The 24,386-nt window shown below is 46.4% G+C and overlaps 1 protein-coding gene across 2 annotated transcripts in view; it reads right to left on the reverse strand.

Moving 5' to 3' along the window:
• Positions 1 to 24,386, reverse strand: part of LOC145343991 (aldo-keto reductase family 1 member D1-like) — a 69,943-nt gene that overhangs the window by 16,203 nt on the left and 29,354 nt on the right. For both annotated transcript variants that reach the window (XM_080190600.1, XM_080190599.1), the window contains exon 5: positions 23,976 to 24,098. In XM_080190600.1, the coding sequence (XP_080046726.1) occupies positions 23,976 to 24,098 (123 nt within the window). The remainder of the gene's footprint in view (positions 1 to 23,975; positions 24,099 to 24,386) is intronic.

The following is a 24,386-nucleotide window of genomic DNA, read 5'->3' on the forward strand; positions in this document are numbered from 1 at the left end:
TCAAAGAGATGAGATGAGGACTTTATTGGGGGAATAATTGGGGTGAGAAACAGTAATGATTTTAATGGGGCAAGAAAGGTAGAGGGGTGGATGTGGTTGAGCAGATCAGTACCGTGCAAAATTGTTGTGACAAATTAGTTAGATAGTTGGAAATTTGCAAGTGTAATTGGCACAGAATGTTTCTTTTCCAGGGATCAACACAAACAGAAGTGGCATTATAAAAGAAAAGGAAATATAAGAGGCAAGTGAAAGACAGGTGATCTAAGTTGCACAAATTAAGATAAATGAGTTTGATCTAATATCCAATACAGAGACATGATTACATGGTGGGAATTAAATATTCAAGCATGCTTGACATTTTGAAAAGGCAGGCAGAGTGGAAAAGGAACAGGACTAGCCCTGATGATAAAGGATAGTGTAAGGACAGTAGTGAGAAAGGATGTTGGCTCAGAGATCCAGAAATGGAGTTAGTTTGGGTGGTGATAAGTAAAGAAGGGAAAGAGTTAATGAATTTTGTACTTGAATTTGTGCAAGAGCATTGCAAACCTTATCTGTTTGTGCAGGCTTGAGTGCTAACTAAACATAGCTAAACAGCTGCAGACGCTGAAGCGTGATAACAGCTGTTTGAAAGGAGAAATCATGCTGAGAACGGCTGGAACTATACAAGGAAGGAACTGTGATCGTGACTGGAACAGGAAGGAGCTGCAATCGTGACTGGAGCAGGAAGAACTGTGTTGTGACTGGGATCGGGACTCATTGTATTCGGGGAGAAGTCTGGCAGACTGCTTTTAGGAACCTGCTTCTCCCAAAAGTTTTTGTAATAAAGCCGCTGTACTTTGACTCACTAACAGTCTCAGAGGTATTATTTTATGTACAACAAATTGGCGTAGTCGGCAGGATTCTGTTTGCGGACCCAGTTGAATGGCCACAACCGGAACACACCGGAATAGAACACCGAGCCTAACGGACTGGATCAGACTACAGTGGACAGTCATCTGTGATGAGAGAGTATGGAAGTGGAAGACACCGGAACTAAACATATGCGGACAAGGACGCATCCATCTCTAACACATAGCCTTAGACGGTTGTTAAGAGGGTTAGCCCACCCATGTGAAAGTCAGGAATTTGAAGTGGGTGTAGAGACTAGAGAAAGAGGTGCCTAGGGTATGATGTTCATACGTGAATGAGAGAGAAACTGTCTTAGTGATTGCCGGAGGGAAAAGAAAAGCTAGCTTTAAAGTATAAGTGGTGGTGCGGAAGAATTTGATCATCCTTAGCAGGTATCACTGGACTCTGATAAGAGTGACCTAGGAGTGGGAGAGTGAGAAGGGAGAATTGAAGATTCCAGGTGGTGAGTATAAACTTATCAATAATATGGCAGAATCACAAGGACAGTGGGGACACCTGGGATCTCTGATAAACCAGTACATGACTGAAAGAGATACTCATTAAACAGATGACAAAAGGGGGATGGGACCCACCCCACCCTCTGGATCAACAGCATAAGTGGCTGGAGAAAGAAAAGAAAGACAAGACCAAGAAAACCGGAGTTTTGTTAGTGCGCCAATTAGCCGGACTGATTAACAAAGAACAATACCGCACAGGAACAGGGCCTTCAGCCCTCCAAGCCTGCGCAGGTCTCTGTCTCTAGTAAAAAATTGGCCAATGATAAGGAAAGAATCAAGACGTTAGAATTACATGTTAGAGAATTGGAAAAAATAAGTCAAACATTAGGGAACCATTCTTGAGGATCCCTGCCCCCGTATCCCGGTAGCCGGTGGGAGATTTTGACCCCGATGAGGAGGAGGTTCATATCTTAGCCCCTGTAATTCGGGGAGGTACTATAAATGCCCCCATTGCCCGATTTAAGCCCTTAACCCCAGAGGAAAGACACCAGATCCTAATTTCACTGGGAAAACTTCAGCCCCAGAGTGCGAATGCCAAATTTTGGTCAGAGTTGGACACACTCTGGGTTGGCTACCAGTTACACTTATGAGATATACATCAGTTGGTACGAGCCACCTGCCCACAGGACAAATGGATACTGATGGGTGACGGGGCGGACCGACAGGACCTCGCCAACTGGCCTCGGTTTGATTACCCGGGAGGAAGGTGGACACACGCAGTCGAGTTAACTGCAGAAGTGGAGGAACAAATGGAGCCATTCACTTGGTTTCAGGCAGAAGTTCCGCGTGTCCTGGGTAATGAGCCAACTGCTCTAAAATTACAAATACTAAATGACAGAAGGGTGAAGGGGCCTCCGACTATGGGGAGTGACTTTTTAAGGTCTGCCAGGAATGCTTGGGGACGCCCAAAGCCGCCCGTACAGATACGGCATTCATTCAACATTTAATGATGGGCTGTCACCGGCTCATCAGAAAATCCTTAAAATGGGAGATATCAGTTCATGGGATTATCATGAATTAGTGGAATGGGCTTCTGGAATTAAGGATGGATCAGATGAAAAGCAATACCCAAGAATAAAGCAGGAGCACATAGCCTTAACTAAGGGGATCAAGCCTAAAGGTCTTGTCATAATTGTGGGAAGCCAGGACATTGTCCCTGGGACTGAAGGGCACCAAAGAAGGCAGGTGGGGGGGGGGGGAGATGGTAGAGGAAAATGCTTACATGCCAATTTTGCAACAAGAGTACATACAGAAGCCACTTGTTGGAGCAAACATGGTCAACCTAACCCAGTCTCCCCCATTGCAACGGAGGAGGCTAACTGATGGTCTGCAGTCCCCTTGGGTATGCGTATTAAGGAAGGTAGGATTTACATGTCTGCACTATAGGGGGCAGACAATGTGAGATGCTGGTGGACGTGGGAGCCTCCATATCCATCATGGACCTACCCCTATCCATAACTAATAAATTGATTTACGTGAGAGGAATTAGAATCATCATAGAAGGAGGCCATTCAGCCCATCAAATCTGCACCGACCACAATCCCACCCAGGCCCTATCCCTGTAACCACACATACTTACCCTGCTAATCCCTCTAACCTATGCATCCCGGGACACTAAGGGGCAATTTAGCATGGCCAATCCACCTAACCTGCACATCTTTGGACTATGGGAGGACACTGGAGCACCTTGAGGAAACCCATGCAGATACAGGGAGAACGTGCAGACTCCACACACAGTCAGTGACCCAAGCCAGGAATCGAACCTGCGTCCCTGGCGCTGTGGGACAGCAGTGTCATGGTGCCACTGTGCCACCCATAATTAACAAACAGAAAACTCATGTCTATGACATCAACTGCTCTACCTTCATCCACACACTTAGTTACCTCCTCAAAGAATTCAATCAAATTTGTGAGGCAGGACTTAATCCCTCACAAAACCGTGCTAACTATCTCGGATTAAACTGCATCCTTCCAAATGGTTGTAAATCCTATCTCTCGCGACCCTTTCCATTAACTTACTGACCACTGAAGTAAGACTAACTAGCCTATAATTACCAGGGTCATTCCTATTTCTAGAAAGGTTTTGTGATTGTTTAATTACAGCCACAACTTCATACCAGAATACGCCAAATTAGTTGAGCCAATCCAAAGGCTATTAAAAGGGGGGAAACCCGCTCTAGAAGCTGTGGAGTGGGGATCATAACTGGAAGAGGCATATAGTAAACTTAAAGCAGGATTAATGTCGGCCCCAGGACTTGGGTTACCAGACGCTGATAAGGATTTTCATATCTATTGTAACAATGAAGGAGGGTTCAATTTGGCAGTAGTAACTCAAACCCATGGGGACGATCAGCAGCCGGTGGGATATTATTCTACAGCCGAGGGCCCCGTAGTAATCAGATTACACCGGTGTATAGCCGTGCTGGTTTGCATGGCATTGGGCAGTAAAAGTCAGCGAGCCCATTGTAATGATGGGAAGTATAGCCTTGCACACCAAACATACCTTGGTGGAAATGTTAAACACAGGAAAATTACGATCTGTCTCAAATATGAGAAGGGCAAAGTGGGAGGCAGTACTTCTTCCCCCCTCTAAGTGCATCACCATCATACGAGACATGAGAGAGAACCCTACTGAAGGAATGTTAGGTGAAGGGAAACCTTAGATTAGGTGTGGCAGTGTAGATGAAGAGATAGAGGAAAATAGAATAAAGGACGTGCCCTTGGAGGCACCAGAGGAGACCCTGTTTGTGGATGGGTCATGGAAGTATGTAGATGGGTCACCGCAAACGGGATGGGCAGTGGTAAACGCAGATTTACAAGTGGTCCGAGTAGGAAGGATAGAGGGAGGTATGTCAGTATAAGTGGCCTTGACGCAGGCTTTTACTGAGGTGGCGGGGAGAAGGGTCAACATTTACACCAACAGTGTATATGCATTTGGAATTGTGCATGACTATATGACCATTTGGGGAAGAAGGGGATTTGTTACCATGGCAGGCACTCCAGTCAAGCATGGACAGATAATCGAAGCCTTATTGGAAGCTGCTGTACTGAAGGTAAAGGCATCCCAAAAGGAACCAGATAAGCAAAGCTCTGAATGGTACATTTATAAGGGAAACCAGGCAGCTGACAAAGCGGCACAATCAACCTTAGAAACAGGAGAAGTGCAAGTCGTGTTGGCTGCCTCGGTTACCACTGAACCTCCAACAGACATCTCACAGCTACATGCTGGTACACCTGAAGAAGATCGTGCAAGGTGGAAAGCTCAAGGAGCTACACCTGATGAAAAGGGTGTATGGAGATTAAATGATAAAGTTCTAGCACCAGAATGTATCCAGCATACTCTGATGCAGTTACACCGGTATGTGGGAAGAGATGCCATGACAGTATACGGAAGGAGTGTTGGTGGAAAGGAATTGGAAGGAATATTGCACAGTATTGTTATCGCTGTGTAACCTGTGCCCAGTATAATCCAGGGAGGCCTGTAAAAATCAGGATCGGGCACCAGCCTCACCCTAAGGGTCCCTGGGAACATCTACAAATTGACTTGGCATGGTAGCACAGTGGTTAGCACTGCTGCTTCGCAGCTCCAGGGTCCTGGGTTCGATTCCCAGCTCAGGTCACTGTCTGTGTGGAGTTTGCACATTCTCCCCATGTCTGCGTGGGTTTCCTCTGGGTGCTCCGGTTTCCTCCCACAGGTCAAAGATGTGCTGGTTAGGTTGATTGGCCATGCTAAGAAATTGCCCCTTAGTGTCCAGGGATGTGTAGGTTAGAGGGATTAGTGGGTATAATATGTAGGGATATGGGGGTAGGGCCTGGGTGGGATTGTCTTTGGTGGGCCGAAGGGCCTCTTTCTGCACTGTAGGGTTCTATGATCAATGATCTATGACTTTACAGGACCTTTTCCTTAGTCACACGGGAGAACCTACTGCTTGGTGATAATTGACCAATTCACCAGATGGGTAGAGTCATTCCCGACTAAAAGTTGTTCAGTCACTACAGTGGTAGTGAGAATATTAGCTGAGGAAGTTACCCCAAGGTGGGAGGTACTGTTACAAATAGACTCCGAGTGAGGCACACACTTCATGGGGAGGGTAGTTAAAAACCATATGTCAACTGTTGGGGAAAAAACAGAAATTTCACATACCTACCACCCTCAAAGTTTGGGAATGGTGGAGTGTATGAATAGAACACTTAAGACCTCCCTGGCAAAGGCCATGCAAGACTTGGGAAAAAGCTGGATGGAGGTGTTGCTCACCATATTAATGAAACTCAGAGCCACTACGAATCGAACCACCAGGCTGACACTATATGAGCTAATGACCGGAAGGGCTATGCAACTGCCCAAGTCCATTATTACCGGTGGGGCAGATGTAGGCCCATTACGAGATAGTTCTAAAACATATCATTTAATCCTAAGTACCCAACTGAAGGATATGTGAAAAACAGTAAGGGAAAACCAAGTAGCGAAGGATGAGCAACATGAGCTAGAACAGACACCTGAGGTACCCCTGGCAGGCAGCAAGGTTATGGTAGAGACGTTACCTGGAAAGCCTGAGTTCGCCTCCAAATGGAATGGTTCCTATGAGGTCACAATCAGAGGCGATACCTGTGCCTGCGTAGATATACAAGGCAGGGGTGTCCGGAAACATTGGACTCAGTTGAAAGAATATACTGGCACCAATTGAAAATATATATAATGTGCTCAATTCACAGGTCCGTGAGATGACTGATCTCCAAGCAAGCTGAACGGGTGCGCAGGAAGTTGCGCGCGGGCAATATAACCTTTGATCCATTGTATAACGGTCGCGCGGGTTATAATTAAGTGATAGGATGATTCTCTTGCTGCTTCTCACGACCCTTGCCCTGTCAGCAATGGAGGGAAAATATAGATGGAATTGTGTTGACTTGGGGGTAGAGCATCGCAAGCATCTCTATAACGAAGACTCTGTCTATTGTAACCATCCGACACATGGAAGGGGCCTCTGGGAGGTGACCCGTAAGGACCACTGCTCAGGATTTCTTAATCGTACCATGTTCCCAACTCTGTTGGAGCGGCAAGGTGATTCGGGCCTCCCATGCAATGTAACTTGGTGTAACTGGAATTTCCGGTGTTTAGCTGAGGGACTGGGAGGGGCCTCTGCCCGCCAGAGCAGAGGGCTTGGGGGGATGAGTACATCAACACGAGATTTGGCTGATCCATAAGAACATAAGAACATAAGAAATAGGAGCAGGAGTAGGCCATCTAGCCCTTCGAGCCTGCCCCGCCATTCAATAAGATCATGGCTGATCTGTTGTGGCTCAGTTCCACTTTCCCGCCCTCTCCCCATAACCCTTAATCCCCTCTCTTATCAAGAACCCATCAACCCGCTTCTTAAAAATATTTAGCGAGGCAGCCTCCACCACTTCAACGGGCAGAGAATTCCAGAGATTCACCACCCTTTGAGTGAAGAAGTTCCTCCTCAACTCCGTTCTAAACCGCCTCCCCTTTATCTTGAGGCTGTGCCCCCTAGTCCTACTGTCTTTTTTGAGCGGGAAGAGTCTCTCCACCTCTATCCTATCCATCCCATTCATCATCTTATACGTCTCAATGAGATCTCCCCTCATTCTTCTAAACTCTAACGAGTACAAGCCCAGTTTATTCAGCCTCTCCTCATAGCTCAATCCCCTCAACTCCGGTATCAGCCTAGTAAACCTCCTCTGCACTCCCTCCAGGGCCAAAATATCCTTGCGCAGGTGCGGCGCCCAAAACTGCACACAGTACTCCAGCTGCGGCCTCACCAATGCCCTATACAGCTGCAGCAAGACCTCCCTACTTTTATATTCAATCCCCCTCGCTATGAAGGCCAGCATCCCATTCGCCTTCCTGACCACCTGCTGCACCTGCAAGCTGGGTTTTTGCGACTCATGCACAAGGACCCCGAGGTCCCTCTGCACCGTCGCCTGCTGCAGTTTTTCGCCACGTAAGTAATAGTCCTTCCTACCATTCTTCCTACCAAAGTGGACCACCTCACACTTGCCAACATTAAATTCCATTTGCCATTTCCTGGCCCATTCGCCCAGCCTATCTAGATCCTTCTGCAGACTCTCCACACCCTCCGCACAATTTGCCTTTCCCCCAATCTTGGTGTCATCAGCAAATTTCGACACCCTGCACTCGGTTCCCTCCTCCAGATCATCTATATAAATGGTAAATAGCTGAGGCCCCAGCACCGACCCCTGGGGCACCCCACAAGTCACCAACCGCCAATCCGAATAGCACCCATTGACCCCCACTCTCTGCCTCCTATTTGACAACCAATCCTCTATCCACGCTAACACCCTACCCCCAACTCCATGTCCCCTGACCTTCTGCAATAACCTCTTGTGAGGTACCTTGTCAAACGCCTTCTGAAAATCCAGAAAGACCACATCCACCGGCTCTCCTCTATCCACTGCCCTAGACACATCCTCATAGAACTCCAGTAAATTTGTCAGACACGACTTCCCTTTAATGAAACCATGTTGCGTCCGCCCTATCAAGCAATTCCCTTCAAGATGCCTCGCAATTTCCTCCTTAATGACGGATTCTAACATTTTACCTACCACAGACGTTAAACTAACCGGCCTATAATTCCCCGCCTTTTGCCTGGCACCCTTCTTAAACAACGGCGTAACATTAGCCGTTTTCCAATCTTCCGGCACTTCCCCGGAATCCAGCGACGTCTGGAAAATAACCACCAAGGCATCCACTATAACCTCCGCCATTTCTTTCAGAACCCTCGGATGCATTCCATCCGGTCCTGGGGACTTGTCCACAATCAGCCCCTCCAGTCTGTCGAGCACCACCTCTCTAGTAACAGTAATGTCATCGAGACCCTCCAGTCCTACCACCTTTCCATCGCTAACACCCGGCAAATTATTCACGTCCTCCTCCGTGAAGACAGAAACAAAAAAGTTATTCAAGACCTTAGCCATATCCCCATCCCCTACCACTAGGTCCCCTTTCTCATCCTCTAAAGGACCAACGTTCACCCTAGCCAGCCTCTTCCTTTTTATATATTTATAAAAACTCTTGCTATCCTTTTTTATATTAAGTGCTAGCCCAGCCTCATAGCTTCTCCTACCCTCCTTTATCAACTTCTTTGTCAATCTTTGTTGACATTTAAACCTTTCCCAATCCTCTTCTCGCCCACTGCTCTTAGCTACTCTAAATTCCTCCGCTTTTAATTTAACACTTTCCTTCACCTCCTTCGTTATCCACGGCTTATTACCTCTCTTCCTACTGTCCTTTTTAACCATCGGAATAAATTTCTGCTGAGCACCAAGAAAGATCTCCTTAAAGATCCTCCACTGCTCCTCAGCAGACCTACCTTCCAACGCACTCCCCCAGTCCACATTCGCCAATTCTTCTCTCATCCTACCATACTCCCCTCTATTCAAACAAAGGACGCGTGTCCGGGAACCCACTTTCTCCTCCTCCACCTGCACCAGAAACTCCACCATACAATGATCACTCTCTCCAAGAGGATCCTTCACCGCAAGGTCCCTAATTCTACCCGCCTCATTACATAGCACCAGATCCAAGATAGCTCGCTCCCTCGTTGGCTCCAACACACACTGTTCAAGGAAATTATCCCGACAGCATTCCAAGAACTCCTCCTCGAGCCCACCTCGTCCAACATGGGTCGACCAATCAATATGCAGATTGAAATCTCCCATAACTACTGCCGTCCCATTCCTGCACGCCGCACTTATTTGCGTGTTAACAGCCCGCCCCACCTCCAGATCATTATTCGGGGGCCTATAGACGACACCCACCAGCGTCTTCCTCCCTTTGCTGTTCCTAATCTCCACCCACAACGATTCCACGTTCTGCTCTTTGGCTCCGATATCATCCCTTGCTACCACCTTGATACTATCCTTAATCAGCAGAGCTACGCCACCCCCTCTTTCCTCCTGCCTATCCTTCCTAAACACTTGATAGCCCTGTACATTCATCTCCCAGTCCCTGTCACCTTGCAGCCACGTCTCTGTAATGGCCACCAGATCGTATCCATTTGTGTCGATCTGCGCCACCAGCTCATCCACTTTATTCCGAATGCTTCGTGCATTCAGATAAAGCGCTTTCATCCCAGCCTTCACCTGGACCCTATTTGCCGTAACGCCACCAATTGGGACATCCTTGGCCTCTTCCCTTACCTGTACCCTATCCTTAATTTTAGACCTCGTAGCGTCACCTACCCTCGCACCCTCCCCCCCTCTAATTAGTTTAAAGCCCTGTCTACAGTCCTCTTTACTCGATTCGCCAACACTCTGGTCCCAGCACGATTCAGACCAACCCCATCCCGCCCGAACAAGTCCCACCTACCCCAATACTGGTGCCAATGCCCCATAAATTCGAACCCATTCCTCCCACACCAATCCCTGAGCCACCCATTCACTTCCTTTATCCTGTCAACCCTACGCCCGTCTGCACTCAGTTCAGGCAGTAGCCCAGAGACGACCACCTTGTCGGTTCTACTTTTTAATTCCATTCCCAGCTTCTCATACTCCCTCCCCAGATCCTCAGTCCGCACTTTGCCTACGTCGCCGGCACCCACATGTACTACAACGACTGGGTTCTCACCCTCCCACTCCAGGTTCCTCTGCAGCCCAGCTGCGATATCCTGTACCCGAGCACCAGGCAGACAACACACCCTTCTGTGCACTTTGTTATTGTGACAAAGGACAGTGTCAATACTCTTCACCCCACTATCTCCAATCACTACTACGTTCCTTTTCCCCTTCTCTTTGCCTATGTCCTGCTGCATCACTGTACCGTGTGCAGTTTGCTCACCAACCTCACCTGCCTCGTCCTCTTCCAGACTGGAAGCAAGAACCTCAAACCTGTTATGCAGATTAAGAGGCTGAGGCCTCCGCTCCTCACCCCCCTTCCTCCTCCCAGCAGCCCCCTTTTGTCCCTGACCCTTAGATTTAGCCAGTCTAGGGGCACCCTCTCTCCCCCTGATGAGCCTCAGTGTCTGTAGCTCAGAGGCCAGCTCATCCACCTTGAGCTGGAGCTCCTCCAGCAACCTGCACTTACTGCAGACATGGTCACTGGGAAGGACCCTGGGGTCCGCCAGTTCCCACATCATACAGAAACCACACATCACATGCCCCTCCATTATTCACTGTAATTTTTTATGGGGAAAAATTTTTTTTCCTTGTTTCTTGCTGTAGTAGTTTTGAAAAAAATTTTTTTTCCTTGTTTTTTTTCAAACAAACTCACCTGGCCTTTTTCCTTCAAGCCCTTTTTGATATTAAGCCCTATTAACTCACTCTGCTTCCCACTCACTCCGCTGCCCGCTCAGACGCTGCCCGCTGTCTACACCAGGCCTCCTTTTAAACCTGGCGCTGATTTAAAGCAGGCTGGTCATCCAAACAGTCATTGCACCAATCCGTTAAAATTGGACCCCATCGCGTGAACACTTTCGTATATATGTCTCACTTGTATGCATTACAGTCAAATTTGAGTAAGCGCTGGGTCTGCTCACACATCCCCATACAGGAGGAAAGGGGGGAAGTCCTTTATTCCCTATCCCTTTGTCAACTCTGGAAATGATAGAATGGATTTTGAATCAGAATGGAACCCAGGACAAGCAAAGTGACATTTAAGAACATAATAAGAACATAAGAAATAGGAGCAGGAGTAAAACCCATCAGGTACCACTATGCAAGATATCTTCAATGTCAACGACAGTGATGCTGTTTTGGGGTTAGGAGTGGAGGGTGCACTCTATCAGCCTTTAAGAACCATTACCAGCCTAGCTATAATAAATCAGACTCTTCTCCCCACTTCATCGTGGAAAACCAACAAAGGGGATCTATCTGATTGGTACGAAATGGAATCATACCTGGTGGCCGTAGCTACTGTACTCAGCAGGTTAATGTCATTAGTGGTGCCTGGGCTTTGGTGCAACAGGTTATAATCCACAGCCAATGTCCCGATCAACCCTCTCCTCATGTGAGCAGTGTGACTGCATATAATGGTGCCTATTTTGTCTGTGGAAACAATGCCTACCCATGGCTCCCATAGGATTGGGCAGGATTGTGTTATTTAGTATGTGTGGTGCCCTATATTCACCATTACACTGACTTACGGGACCACCCTGAGATACACCTGCTTAGGGCCAAGTGAGCCATTAGTGAGACAGCATGGTTCTTCATGATAGCCTACCCACCTTATGGGATGGCAAAAGCAGCTCAGGAACTTATACATATGGCCTCGACCTTAGAGGGGATTGCAAATGAAACTAGAGACAGGCTCGAGGAGGTGATATCTCTGAGGTATCAGCAGAGGTTGTAGCTATCTGGACCGTTGCTTTACAGAACCAATTGGCACTTGATTATGTGTTAGCCTCCCAGGGAGGAACATGCGCTTTAATTGGATCCGAACGCTATGCATACATCCCAGATTATTTGGAAAATATAACTCATTTGGCAGATCATATCAAACGAGTAGCAAAGACAATACAAGATGGACGGAGCCAATATCATAATTATAACCCTCCAGGATGGCTGGGGCAATGGTTGGGGTCGTGGGGATTGTACCTGATGCATGGGTTGATTGTATTAATTGTCATGGTTATCACTTGTTGTATTTGTATGGCATTATTGAACACTTGTTATAAAATGGTAACAGCATGGATTATGCGGAGTGCAAGTATACAGGCAGAAGGGCAGACGTCCTGATGAAGGAGGCAGGCCCATATGCTGGTAACATTTGGCTCTGAATTGGTCATGGGGCCATGTTTGGACCTGGCCCCAACCAAAATGGGGGACTGAAGAAGGGAAAGGGTTAATGAATTTTGTACTTAGAATTTGTGCGAGAGCATTGCAAACCTTATCTGTTTGTGCAGGTTTGTGTGCTAACTAGACATAACTAAACAGCTGCAGATGCTGAAGCGCGATAACGGCTGTTTGAAAGGAGGCAACTTTGAATGGCTGCAACTACACAAGGAAGGAACTGCAATCCTGACTGGAGCAGAAAGGAGCTGCAATCGTGACTGGAGCAGGAAGAACTGCGTCGTGACTGGGACCAGGACTATATTGTATAAATATCCACACTCACTTGTATTCAGGGAGAAGTCTGGCAGGCCGCTTTTTGGAACCTGCTTCTCCCAAAAACTTTTGTAATAAAGCCACTGTACTTTCACTCACTAACAGTCTCAGAGGGATTATTTGTAGGAATAACAGATGTGTTGAGTATAGGGCTAACGGGAAGACTTTGAATAGTGTGGAGGAGCAGAGGGATCTAGGTGTATGTGTACATAGATCCCTGAAAGTTGGGAATCAAGTAGATAAGGTTGTTAAGAAGGCATACAGTGTCTTGGCGTTTATTGTTAGGGGGGTTTAATTTAGGAGTCGTAGCGTTATGTTGCAACTATACACAACTCTGGTGCGGCCGCACTTGGAGTATTGTGTGCAGTTCTGGTCCCCACATTACAGGAAGGATGTGGAGGCTTTGGAGAGGGTGCAGAGGAGGTTTACCAGGATGTTGCCTGGTATGGAGGGGAGATCCTATGAGGAGAGGCTGAGGGATTTGGGGTTGTTTTTCGCTGGAAAGAAGGCGGCTAAGAGGGGATCTTATTGAAACATATAAGATGATTAGAGGTTTAGATAGGGTGGATAGTGATAGCCTTTTTCCTCTGATGGAAAAATCTAGCACGAGGGGGCATGGCTTTAAACTAAGGGGGGGTAGTTATAGGACAGATGTCAGGGGTAGGTTCTTTACCCAGAGGGTGGTGAGGGATTGGAATGCCCTGCCTGCTGCAGTTGTAAATGCGCCTAGTTTGGGGGCGTTTAAGAGGTCTGTGGACAGGTTTATGGACGAAAAGGGATTGGTTTAGGTTAGTGGGTCATTGTTGTTGTTGTTTTTTTTTTAACTGGTCGGCGCAACGTCGTGGGCCGAAGGGCCTGTTCTGCGCTGTAATGTTCTATGTTCTATTTCATCTACAACATAAGAAATAACAATGGGCAGAAAACACTGGTGTTTTATGGCTCCTAAGATTAACTATATTGATAGACAGAACATTGATAAGGGAACGAATGGAGCTGGTAACAGAAACAATACAATAATCATGGAGACTTGAATTGTCATACCAACTGAACAAATTAAATTGGCAAAAATAGTGTGGAAAATTAGTTCATGGAATGCATTCTGGGAAAAGTGCTCTTGCAAATACCATCGCTATGAAGCAATCAGGGAAGAATGTCCTTGCAGATATGGTGGCACAATGGTTAGCACTGCTGCCTCACAGTGCTAGAGACCTGGGTTCAATTCTGGCCTTGGGTAACTGTCTGTATGGAGTTTGTACATTCTCTTTACTTATGTGGCGAAAAATTGCAGCAGGCGACGTTGCAGAGGGACCTCGGGGTCCTTGTGCATGAGTCGCAAAAACCCAGCCTGCAGGTGCAGCAGGTGGTCAGGAAGGCGAATGGGATGCTGGCCTTCATAGTGAGGGGGATTGAATATAAAAGTAGGGAGGTCTTGCTGCAGCTGTATAGGGCATTGGTGAGGCCGCAGCTGGAGTACTGTGTGCAGTTTTGGGCGCCGCACCTGCGCAAAGATATTTTGGCCTTGGAGGGAGTGCAGAGGAGGTTTACTAGGCTGATACCGGAGTTGAGGGGGTTGAGCTATGAGGAGAGGCTGAATAAACTGGGCGTGTACTCGTTAGAGTTTAGAAGAATGAGGGGAGATCTCATTGAGACTTATAAGATGATGAATGGGATGGATAGGATAGAGGTGGAGAGACTCTTCCCGCTCAAAAAAGACAGTAGGACTAGGGGGCACAGCCTCAAGATAAAAGGGGGGCGGTTTAGAACGGAGTTGAGGAGGAACTTCTTCACTCAAAGGGTGGTGAATCTCTGGAATTCTCTGCCCGTTGAAGTGGTGGAGGCTGCCTCGCTAAGTATTTTTAAGATGCGGGTTGATGGGTTTTTGATAAGCGAGGGGATTAAGGGTTATGGGGAGAGGGTGGGAATGTGGAACTGAGCCACGACAGATCAGCCATGATCTTATTGAATGGCGGGGCAGGCTCGAAGGGCTAGATGGCCTACTCCTGCTCCTATTTCTTATGTTCTTATGTTCTTTATGTCTGTGTGGGTTTCTTTTGGGTGCTGTGGTTTCCTCCAACAGGCAAAGATGTGTAGGTTAGGTTGATTGGCTATGCTAAATGACCCTTGATATCAGGAGAATTTACAGAATAAATGTATGTGGGATCTGGCATGGGTGGAATTATTGTCAGTGCAAGCTCAATGGGCCAAATGGCCTCTTTCTGCACTGTAAGGATTCTATGAAGACTGTCCTTGCCTTTGTTGTGAAGCTATTATTTGTTGGGAGCAGCTGATTGATGAGTATGTCTGATGGGTATTTCCAACCTACATTAAATTGTAAGTCATTGCTTAAGCAAAGATAAAGAAATAAGTCAAATCAGTCCCTTAGTCTTCTAAAATTTAAACTAAACTTAAAAAGGTTTAGTCATGGCAGAAGAGCGCGAAGCCATGGCTTGCTCCTCCTCCATGTGGGAAGCAGGACACAATTCCAGTGCCTGGAGCCAACACATGTGCAGGAATTGTGTCCAGCTACAGCTCTTGGAAACTTGGGTTTCAGAGCTTGAGTGATGGCTGGAGACACTGTGGAGCACCCATGAGTCAGAGTAGAGTATTCTCAATAGCATGTTCAAGAGTTGGTTACACTGCAGCTGAAGGAACCTGAGGAAGGAAGGGAATGACCACCAGGCAGTTCAAGGAAAAAAGCAGGTAGTTCAGGAATCCTCTGGCTCACAAATCAATATTCCATTTTGGTGGCTGACGAGGATGTTGGTTCCTCCAGGGAGTGCAGACAGAGTCAAGCTTCTGGCACCACAAGCAGCCTGTCTGTACAGGAGGTGAAGAGGAGGGGAAGGGTAATAGCAATAGGGGATTTTGGAGGAGATGTTATTGTGGCCACCAACATGACTCCAGGTTGCCAAACTGGTGCTAGGATCACAGATGTCATTGAATGGCAGCAGGCCATCATGAAGGGGAGGGTGATAAGGCAGAGATCATGGTACATACTGTTATCAATCACATAGATTGAAAGAGGGATGAGGTCTTGCATCAAGAATTCAGGGGGCTAGAGAGCAGACTGAAAAAGCAGGACCTCCTGGGTTATCATCTCTGGATTACTCCCAGTTCCATGTATTAATGTGCACACACAGGAGAACAGTGCAGATGAATGTGTGGCTTAAGAATTGGTGCAGGAGGGAGGGTTTTAGATTCTTGGATCACTGTGGCCAGATGGGACCTGTACAAACAGAACGGTCTATATTTGGACCAGAACAGAACTAACATCTTTGCAGGATGTTTTGCTAGTGCTACTTGGAGATGTTTAAACTAATCCAGCAGGGGGAGGGGACACTGACTATTAGAAGAATAGCAGCACCATACAGTAAACCAATCAGGATATGGAGATGCCAGCATTGAACTGGGTAAACACAGTAAGAAGCCTCACAACACCAGGGTAAAGTCCAACAGGTTTGTTTGGTAGCACAAGCCAATAGCTTTCAGAACACTGCTCCTTCATCAAGTGAATGGGAGCTGTTAACAAACTGGGCAAATAAAGATACAAACTCAATTTACAGAATAATGGCTGGAATGCGAGTCTTTACAGGTAATCAAGTCTTAAAGGTACTGACAATGTGAGTGGAGAGAGTGTTAAGCACAGGTTAAAGGGATGTGTATTGTCTCCAGCCAGGACAGTTAGAGAGATTTTATAAGCCCAGACAAGTCGTGGGGGTTACAAATGGTGTGACATGAACCCAAGATCCCTGTTGAGGCTGTCCTCATGCGTGCGGAACTTGGGTATCAGTCTCTGCTCAGTGACTCTGCGTTGTTGTGTGTCATGAAGGCTGCCTTGGAGAACACTTACCCGAAGATCAGAGGTCGAATGCCCGTGACCGCTGAAATGTTCCCCAACAGAAAGAGAACACTCTTACCTGGTGATTGTTGAGCGGTGTTCATTTATCCGTTGTTGTAGCACCTGCATGACCTCCCCAATGTACCTTGTGTCGGGACATCCTTTCCTGCAGCGTATTAGGTAGACACCGTTGGCCAAGTTGCAAGTGTATGTACCACGCACCTGGTGGATGGTGTTCACACGTGAGATGATGGCATCCATGTCGATGATCCAGCATGTCCTGCAGAGGTTGCCATGGCAGGGTTGTGTGATGTCATGATCACTGTTCTCTTGAAGGCTGGGTAGTTTGCTGCGAACAATGGCCTGTTTGAGGTTGTGTGGTTGTTTGAAGGCACGAAATGGGGGTGTGGAGATGGTCTTGGCAAGATGTTCGTCTTCATCAATGACAGGTTGAAGGCTCCGGAGAACTACGCCATCTACGTGCACACCAAAAACAGGAAACTTGAGAAACTCCAGCAGCAACCAAACCTGCCCCTGTACCACAGTAGAAAACAGTACCACTGCAGGGAAGTCCTTTGTCAACTTGTCAGACTACATACCTCAACCAGATGAAATCAAAGTTCTCAGCTGAGGGCTCAATTTCTCTTCTACTGTGAAAATAGACCCCAGTCTTGCAGCAGACACAGAGAAATTCATCAGACGAATGAGGCTGCAGGAGTCCTTCCACAAACCCCAAGAGGCCAACAACAAACACAACGAAACAGCCAATGAACCAGAACTGCTGACGGAGAGATCCACAGTGCAGCAACTGAAGAGGAAAGAATCGAATTGGACTCCTCCGGAAGGTTGCTGCCCTCGACTTGACGTATATGCCCAAGCCGTCAAGGGGTGTGTCAATACCAGAGTCATCAACCGCACTCACTGCCCCGAATGTCACCCAAGCACAATGCAACACCATCCACGCTCTCAAGACCAACCGCAACATTGTCATCAAACCAGCAGACAAAGCAGGGGCCATCGTTACACTGAACAGAACAGATTACTGCAAAGAAGTATACCGACAACTGAATAACGAGGAACACTACAGAGTTACCGCAGATCAAACCAAAGAACACACCCGTCAACACAGACTGATCAAGCCCTTTGATCCGGACCTTCAGTGCACTCTCCACGCTCTCATCCCATGTACTCCCCGTGTTGGAGATCTGTACTGCTTCCTGAAGATACACAAGGCCTGGCCTTGAAGATACCTGGCCTTCCCATCATATCAGATAATGGGACAATGTAGCAGAGGTTCTCGCACATCGAAGGCATCCTGAAACCCATTGTACAAAGAACCCCCAGCTTTTGTTGCGACACTACGGACTTCCTAGAGAAGCTTTTGTCGTGACACTACGGACTTCCTACAGAAACTCAGCACACATGGAACAGTTGAACCAGGAGCACTCCTCGTCACAATGGATGTCTCGGCACTCTACACCAGCATCCCCCACAATGATGGCATTGCTGCAACTGCCTCAGTACTCAACGCCCACAACTGCCAAACTCATCTGCTTCATCCTGGACCACAATGTCTTCACCTTCAATAACCAGTTCTTCATCCAGACACAACAGAACAGCCATGGGGACCAAATTTGTACATCAACATGCCAACATCTTCATGCACAGGTTCGAGCAAGATCCCTTCACCGCACAGGACCTTCAACCGATGCTATACACTAGATACATCAGACATTTTTTTCCTTTGACTCATGGCGAACAGTCACTGAAACAACTGTATGGTGACATCAAGTTCCATCCTACCATCAGACTCACCATGGACTACTCTCTGGAATCGGCTGCATTCTTAGACACACACATCTCCAATAAGGAAGGTCACCTCAGCACCTCACTGTACCACAAGCCCACGGATAACCTCACAATGCTCCACTTCTCCAGCTTCCACCCTAAACACATTAAAGAAGCCATCCCCTATGTACAAGCCGTCTGTATACACAGAATCTGTTCAGATAAGGAGGATCGCAACTGACACCTCCGGACGCTGAAAGATGCCTTCATAAGAACAGGATATGGTGCTCGACTCATCGATTGACAGTTTTGACGTGCCATAGCGAAAAACCTCACCGCCCTCCTCAGAAGACAACCATGGAACATGATGGACAGAGTACCCTTCGTTGTCCAGTACTTCCCCAAAGCAGAGAAGCTACGACATCTTCTATGGAGCCTTCAACATGTCATTGATGAAGACAAATAAGAACATAAGAAATAGGAGCAGGAGTAGGCCATCCAGCCCTTCGAGCCTGCCCCGCCATTCAATAAGATCATGGCTGATCTGTCGCTGCTCAGTTCCACTTTCCCGCCCTCTCCCCATAACCCTTAATCCCCTCTCTTATCAAAAACTCAAATGTCTCGCCAAGACCATTCCCACACAAATCATTGTCCACATCAAACTACCCAGCCTTCAGGAGAACAGTGACCACAACACCACACAACCCTGCCACAGCAACCACTGCAAGATGTGCCAGATCATTGATATGGATGCCACCATCTCACATGAGAACACCATCCACCAGGCACATGGCACATACTCTTGCAACTCGGCCAACGTTGTCTACCTGATACGCTGCAGGAAAGGATGTCCTGAGGCATGGTACATTGGGGAGACCATGCAGTCACTACAATAATGGATGAATGAACACCGCTCAATAATCATCTGGCAAGAATGTTCTCTTTTTGTTGGGGAACACTTCAGTGGTCACAGGCATTCAGCTGATCTTCGGGTAAGCGTTCTCCAAGGCGGCTTTCAAGACACACAATGTGGAGTCGCTGAGCAGAGACTGATAGCCAAGTTCCGCACACATGAGGACGGCCTCAACCGGGATCTTGGGTTCATGTCACACTATTTGTAACGCCCACAACTTGCCTGTACTTGCAACATCTCACTTATCGTCCTGTCTGGAGATAATACACATCTCTTTAACCTCTGCTTAACCCTCTCTCCACTCACATTCTCTGTATCTTTAAGACTTGATTACCTGTAAAGGCTTGCATTCCAACCATTATTTTGTAAATTGAGTTTGTGTCTTTATATGTCCTGTTTATGAACAGAACTTTCACTCACCTGATGAAGGGGCAGTGCTCCAAAGCTAGTGGCTTGCACTCCCAAATAAGCCTGTTGGACTTTAACCTGGTGTTGTGAGACTCCTTATTGTGTTTAAACCTATTAAGTCAGAGCTACATTAGGTTTCAAGGGAGTAAGGCAAGGCTGGATGGCCTCTGCTTTCATGTCGGGTGCATTGCAGGTAAAACAGATGAGTTAAGGACAATGATTGACATGTGGAATTGTGATATAGCAGCCATCACACAGACATGGTTGAGGGATGAGCAGAATTGGTTAATCAACATTCTGGGATATAGAATCTTCAGGCAAGACAGGAGAGGGTGTAAGAGGAGGAGGCAAAGCGTTATTAGTTAAGGAGTTAATGCAGTAATGATATCATGGAGGGGACATCAAATGAAGCTTTGTGGGGGAGCTCAGGAATAAAAAAAAGGTTGCAGCCACATTACTAAGTGTTTACTGTAGACTCTGATAGTCAACAGGAAATTGAGGAGCAAATATTTGCACAATTCGCAAAGGTGTGTAAAAAGAATAACAGGGTAATTATAGTAGGTGATTTCAACTTTCCCAACATTAACCGGGATAGACATAGTGTTAAGGGCTTGAATAGAGTGGAGTTCTTGGAGTGTGGAGAATATTTGAGGCCAATATGTAAGTGGTCCAACAAGGGAAGGACATGGGTTGGACCTAATTATAGAGAATGAAGTCAGGCACATGGTTAATGTGGTGGTAGGGGACCATTTTAGTGATAGCCATCACAACATTATAGAATTCAAGCTTGTTATGGACAAAAAAAATACACAAATTGCAAAAAAAAGATTTTGGATTGGGGTCAGTGGATTTTAATAAAATAAGGCAGGATCAGGCCAAGGAAGACTGGGAACAGCTACTAGTGGGGAAATTTACAAAAAAACAATGGGAGGTGTTCAAAAAGGAAATGGGGCAGGCACAAGTCCAGAGAACTATGGGTGACTAGAGATGGTTAGGATATGATGAAAGGAAAAGAAAGGGTTTCAGCAGGTACAGGAGAGCGAATCAGCAGAAGCATTAGTGAAGTACAGAAAGTACAGGGTAGAGTTTAAGAAAAAAAGTTAGGAGAGCAAAGAGGGGATTTGAGAAAGCTCTGCTAGCAAATATAGGGAAAATCCCAAGATATTCTATAAGTATATCAATCGGAAGAGGATAACCAGGGAAAGAGTAAGGCCCATAGAGGATAAGGGGCAATCCATGGGTAGGGCCAGCGAACAACGGCACAGTGTTCAACAAATACTTCACATTCCTCTTGACCCAAGAGAATGAGTGTGAAGGTATGGAATTCAGGAAGAGAGATTGAGAGATTCTTCAGCAAACTGACTCAGGGAAGGATAAGGGTACTGGAGGTGTTGGCAGACTTAAAAATGGACACATCTCCAGGTCAGGATGAATTTTGTCCTAGGCTGCTGTGGGAGGGAAGGGAGGAAATTGTAGGGACTCTGACCCAAATTTCTAATTCCTCTCTACCCTGGGTAGGTGCCAGACAATTGGAATACAGCTAATTTGGTTCCGGTACTAAAGAAGGGTTGTAGAGATAAACCATGGAACTATAGAAATAAATCTCATGTCAGTAGCATAGAAACTATTGGAGAAAATTCTGAATGAGAGCATCTATCTCCACTTGGAGAGGCAAGGCTTGATCATGGATAGTCAGCGCGGCTTTGTCAGAGGGAGGTCATACCTAACAAATCTGATTAAATTTTTTTGAGGAGGTGATCAGATGAGGGTAGCGCAACTGACGTAGTTTATACGGATTTCAGCAAAGCCTTTGACAAGGTTCCACATGGGAGACTTGTAAGGAAGGTAAATACACATGGGATACAGGGTAATTTGATAAAGTGATTCAAACTTGGCTCAGTTGTAGGAGACAGAGGGTGATGACAGAAATGTGTCCAGTGGAGCACCACAGGGATCTGTTCTGGGTCCACTATTATTCATCTTTTATATAAACATATATGATTATATGGGGGTGGAATTAATAAGTTTGTGGATGACACAAAGATTGGCCAGATGGTTAAAGTGGACTGAGTGTCTGGGCTATAGGAAGATATGGACAGGACGATCAAATAGGTAGATATGTGGAAGATAGAATTTAATCCCAAAAAGTGAGAGATGATAGACTTTGGAAGGAGTAATTTGACAAGGAAATATTCAATAAATGGAATGACGCCAGGAAGTTCTGTGGAACAGAGACCTTGGCAAGTTTGTCCATAGATCTCTGAAGGTGGAAGGGCATGTTATTAGGGAGGTGAAAGAGAGGTCATGTTGGAATTGTATAGAACTTTGGTGAGGCCCAGTAGCATAGCTCCCCCTGAGCACATTTTTCAGAAGTGGTGCCTTTTATGCTTAAAAACTCCCACCCACACACAACCTCCTGACTGGCAGTTTGGTAAACCAATCGGGAGCACAGCTCCTCACCCACTAACAGGCAAGTTTATGGAGAGGCTGGAACATGTATTGGGGATGTACATAAGCTAGGAACTGAATGGCAGAAACACTCATGTAAAGTGCAGTGAGGTGAGCGGGTAAACACACCTGTACTTGTTTGTTAATTACACTGTATCTTTTAATTCTGTCACAAAGTTGAGCCAGAAGTTATGAAGTTGAAATGTCCCATTTCTCTGTTGAACTTAACTGTCTCGCAGCACTCCTGAGATTATTGTGTCAGAGAGAAATATTCATTGTCCTTCCTACTGTCTGCAAGTGTCCACACGAGGGAATTTTGAGCGTCCTTCAAACTTTGTGTACAGAATTCATTAATTACAGCCTACCTGAACCTGGATTCCAGAGAAGGAGATATAAGAGGGATGTTCGAGGTAGATTCGTCACTCAGAGCCGTTGGGGTGTGGAATACACTGCCTGCTGTGATCGTGGAGTCGGAAACTTTAGGAAGTTTCAAGCGGTTACTAGATAGGCACATGGAGCGCTCCAGAATTATAGGGAGGGGATAGCTTGACCTTGGGTTTAGACATAGCTCGGCACAATGTTGAGGGCCGAAGGGCCTGTACTGTGCTGTACTGTACCTATGTTTCTATAAACTAGAAATAACTAAACAGATAATCAATTAAGCAGAAAAGAAGAAAGTAATGAGAATAAATATGGGTGCAAAGAACGTGAGATTGATGAAATGATAATGGAGAGTAAGGAAATGGCAAAGATATTAAATAAGTACCTTGGGTGGAATTTTCCTGTCCCACCCACCACAGGAATTGTAGTGAGTGGAACATGGACCATGCGAAGATGCATTGACCTTGAGGCGAGCATGGCTGGAAAATCCTGTAGCTGGTGTTAATCTTCAGAGTATCTAATCCACCTAACTGTCATCATGTCATAAAATTAGGAATCGTTCGAATTCCCTACCCCAGTGGACTGTGGATACTTTAAATATATAGGGTGGCATGATGCCACAATAGTTAGCACTGCTGCCTCACAGTGCCAGGAATTTGGGTTCAATTCCTGACTTGGGTCACTCTCTGTGGAGTTTGCACATTCTCCCCATGCCTCCATGGGTTTCCTCTGGCTGCTCTGGTTTCCTCCTACAATCAAAAGATGTGTGGGTTAGGTGGATTGGTCATGCTAAATTACCCCTTAGTGTCAGAGGGACTAGCTAGGATAAATGCATGGCGTTATGGGGATTGGGCCTGGGTGGGATTGCGGTCAGTGCAGACTTGATGGACCAAATGGCCTCCTTCTGCACTGTAGGATTCTATGATTCTAAGTTCAAGGCTGACTTAGAGATTGTTATACTCTAAGGCAACCAAAAGATATGGGGATAGGACAGGAAGATAGAGTTGAGAAAATGCCAAGTCCTTATTGAATGGTGGAGCAGGTTCGAGAGGCCACATGGCCTACTCATTCTCTTATAATTATGTTGATCAAACAAAGCCCGATCTGTGGTACAGTGCAAGTACAGTAAGATGTCTCACAACACCAGGTTAAAGTCCAACAGGTTTATTTGCAGCAAACACCACTAGCTTTCGGGCCTCTGACCTTTCATCAGGTGAGTGGAAAGTTCTGATCACAAACGGGGGATGCAAAGACACACACTCAGTTTACAGAATACTGATTATGACAGTGCAAGTAGCCAGGTCATTGAAAAGGCAGGGGCATGGCTTGGAAAGTGAGAGATTTGGAAGGAGAGATTTGGGGAGGTATGGAGAGCATTCAGCTCAACGAGTTACGTTGAAATCACATAGGGCAAGATGTCAAGTCAGAGGTTGGGAGCCGAGTAGGGCAAAAAGAGAATGAGGCTGTTCAATGAAACATTAATGAGGTTGGAACAAGGACAGTCACTCAAAGGAGAAGGTACTGTGGGGTGGTGGTAGAGGCCAAGTTGTGATTTAACAATAAGGGTCACACTGTCCCCATGACAGTCTGAGTGAAGGAAGTGTTGGAGGATAGAGCCGGACGGGAAGACTCCCTTAGGGTGAAATTTTCCTTGTATCTGCTGAATAAATGGGATCACAATACCTTAGCACTCCTTGCTGTAAATGGACAATACCTGGTTTACTGCTGGCTTGTACTTCAGACCTGGTTTGTTCAGGATCAGCTCCAACTGTCTGCGATTGAAATTCGATACACCAATTGACTTGACCAAACCAGCATCTTTCAATGCTTCCAGGGCCTAGAGCAAGTAAAAATCCTCATACAATCAGAAGTGTTGCAGAAGTTGCAAATCTGAAATCACACCTGAAACATTAGCTCAGATTTCCTCTCTACTGGTGCTGTGTGACTCAGCTAATTTCCAAACCAACAACTTATCTTCAATTCCCTGAGCTTAATTTTACCAAACAGATTTTCCTTTAAAAAAAATTCTTCCATGAGATGTGGGGCATCACTGGCTGTGCCAGTATTTGTCAATTTGATTTGATTTATTATTGTCACATATATTAGTGTTGTTTCTTGCGCACTA

Source organism: Carcharhinus amblyrhynchos, chromosome 6 (genome assembly GCF_965287045.1).
Source record: "Carcharhinus amblyrhynchos chromosome 6, sCarAmb.v2.hapA, whole genome shotgun sequence".
In the NCBI taxonomy this organism is placed as follows: domain Eukaryota; kingdom Metazoa; phylum Chordata; class Chondrichthyes; order Carcharhiniformes; family Carcharhinidae; genus Carcharhinus; species Carcharhinus amblyrhynchos.